This window comes from Eimeria mitis, genomic scaffold (assembly GCF_000499745.2).
Source record: "Eimeria mitis Houghton genomic scaffold, Emh_scaff5096, whole genome shotgun sequence".
Lineage (NCBI taxonomy): Eukaryota > Apicomplexa > Conoidasida > Eucoccidiorida > Eimeriidae > Eimeria > Eimeria mitis.
The window spans coordinates 1,022-1,580 of NW_013573390.1; the positions used below are offsets into that span (position 1 = coordinate 1,022).

The 559-nt window shown below is 60.5% G+C and overlaps 1 protein-coding gene across 1 annotated transcript in view; it reads right to left on the bottom strand.

Moving 5' to 3' along the window:
• Nucleotides 1-359: 359 nt before the first annotated feature.
• The window catches only part of EMH_0079780 (copper-transporting ATPase 1, putative), a gene marked incomplete at both ends in the record, with an annotated part of 691 nt that continues 491 nt past the window's right edge, over nt 360-559 (bottom strand). Inside the window, one exon of the mRNA XM_013500168.1 lies at nt 360-557. Coding sequence (XP_013355622.1) covers nt 360-557 — 198 coding nt within the window. The remainder of the gene's footprint in view (nt 558-559) is intronic.

Genomic DNA, 559 nt, shown 5'->3' on the forward strand with positions numbered 1-559 from the left:
ACGTGTCAGGCGTTGTGCATTCAGTAGCACCAGCAAGCAGCTGCAGGCCATGGCTGCAGCTGCTGCTGCAGGGTGTAGAGACACCGTGGGGTATGCCACGCCAGCGGCAAGCGGTACCGAAACGAGATTAAAGGCACAAGCCCACATAAGGTTCCTGCAGAGAAGAACACCCACAGCAACAGCAGAAACACCTAGTGCTGCGTGCTGCTGCATGCCCCCAGAGGGAGTGCTGCAGTTTGCTGCGACTTTTCTCCCCCCAATCCCCTTGGCTGCGTAGCCTGTGTGCAAGCGACAGAGTGCTGCTGATGCATCAGCACTCTACACCCAAACCCTAACCTCTAAACCCTAAAACTGCCCCCTTACCACCAAATGATGCTGCGGGTCTGCCGCGCTATGCGGAAGAGGTCGACGAGCTCCGTCCAGCTGCGGCCCCCCACCGCCACTGCAGCAGCCGCCAGAGGCAGCGCATTGCCTACACCAAAGGCCACACCCAGAGCCGCTTCAGCTAGGGCTGGGGAGTCATTCAGCCCATCCCCCACCATGCAGCACACCGGCGGCT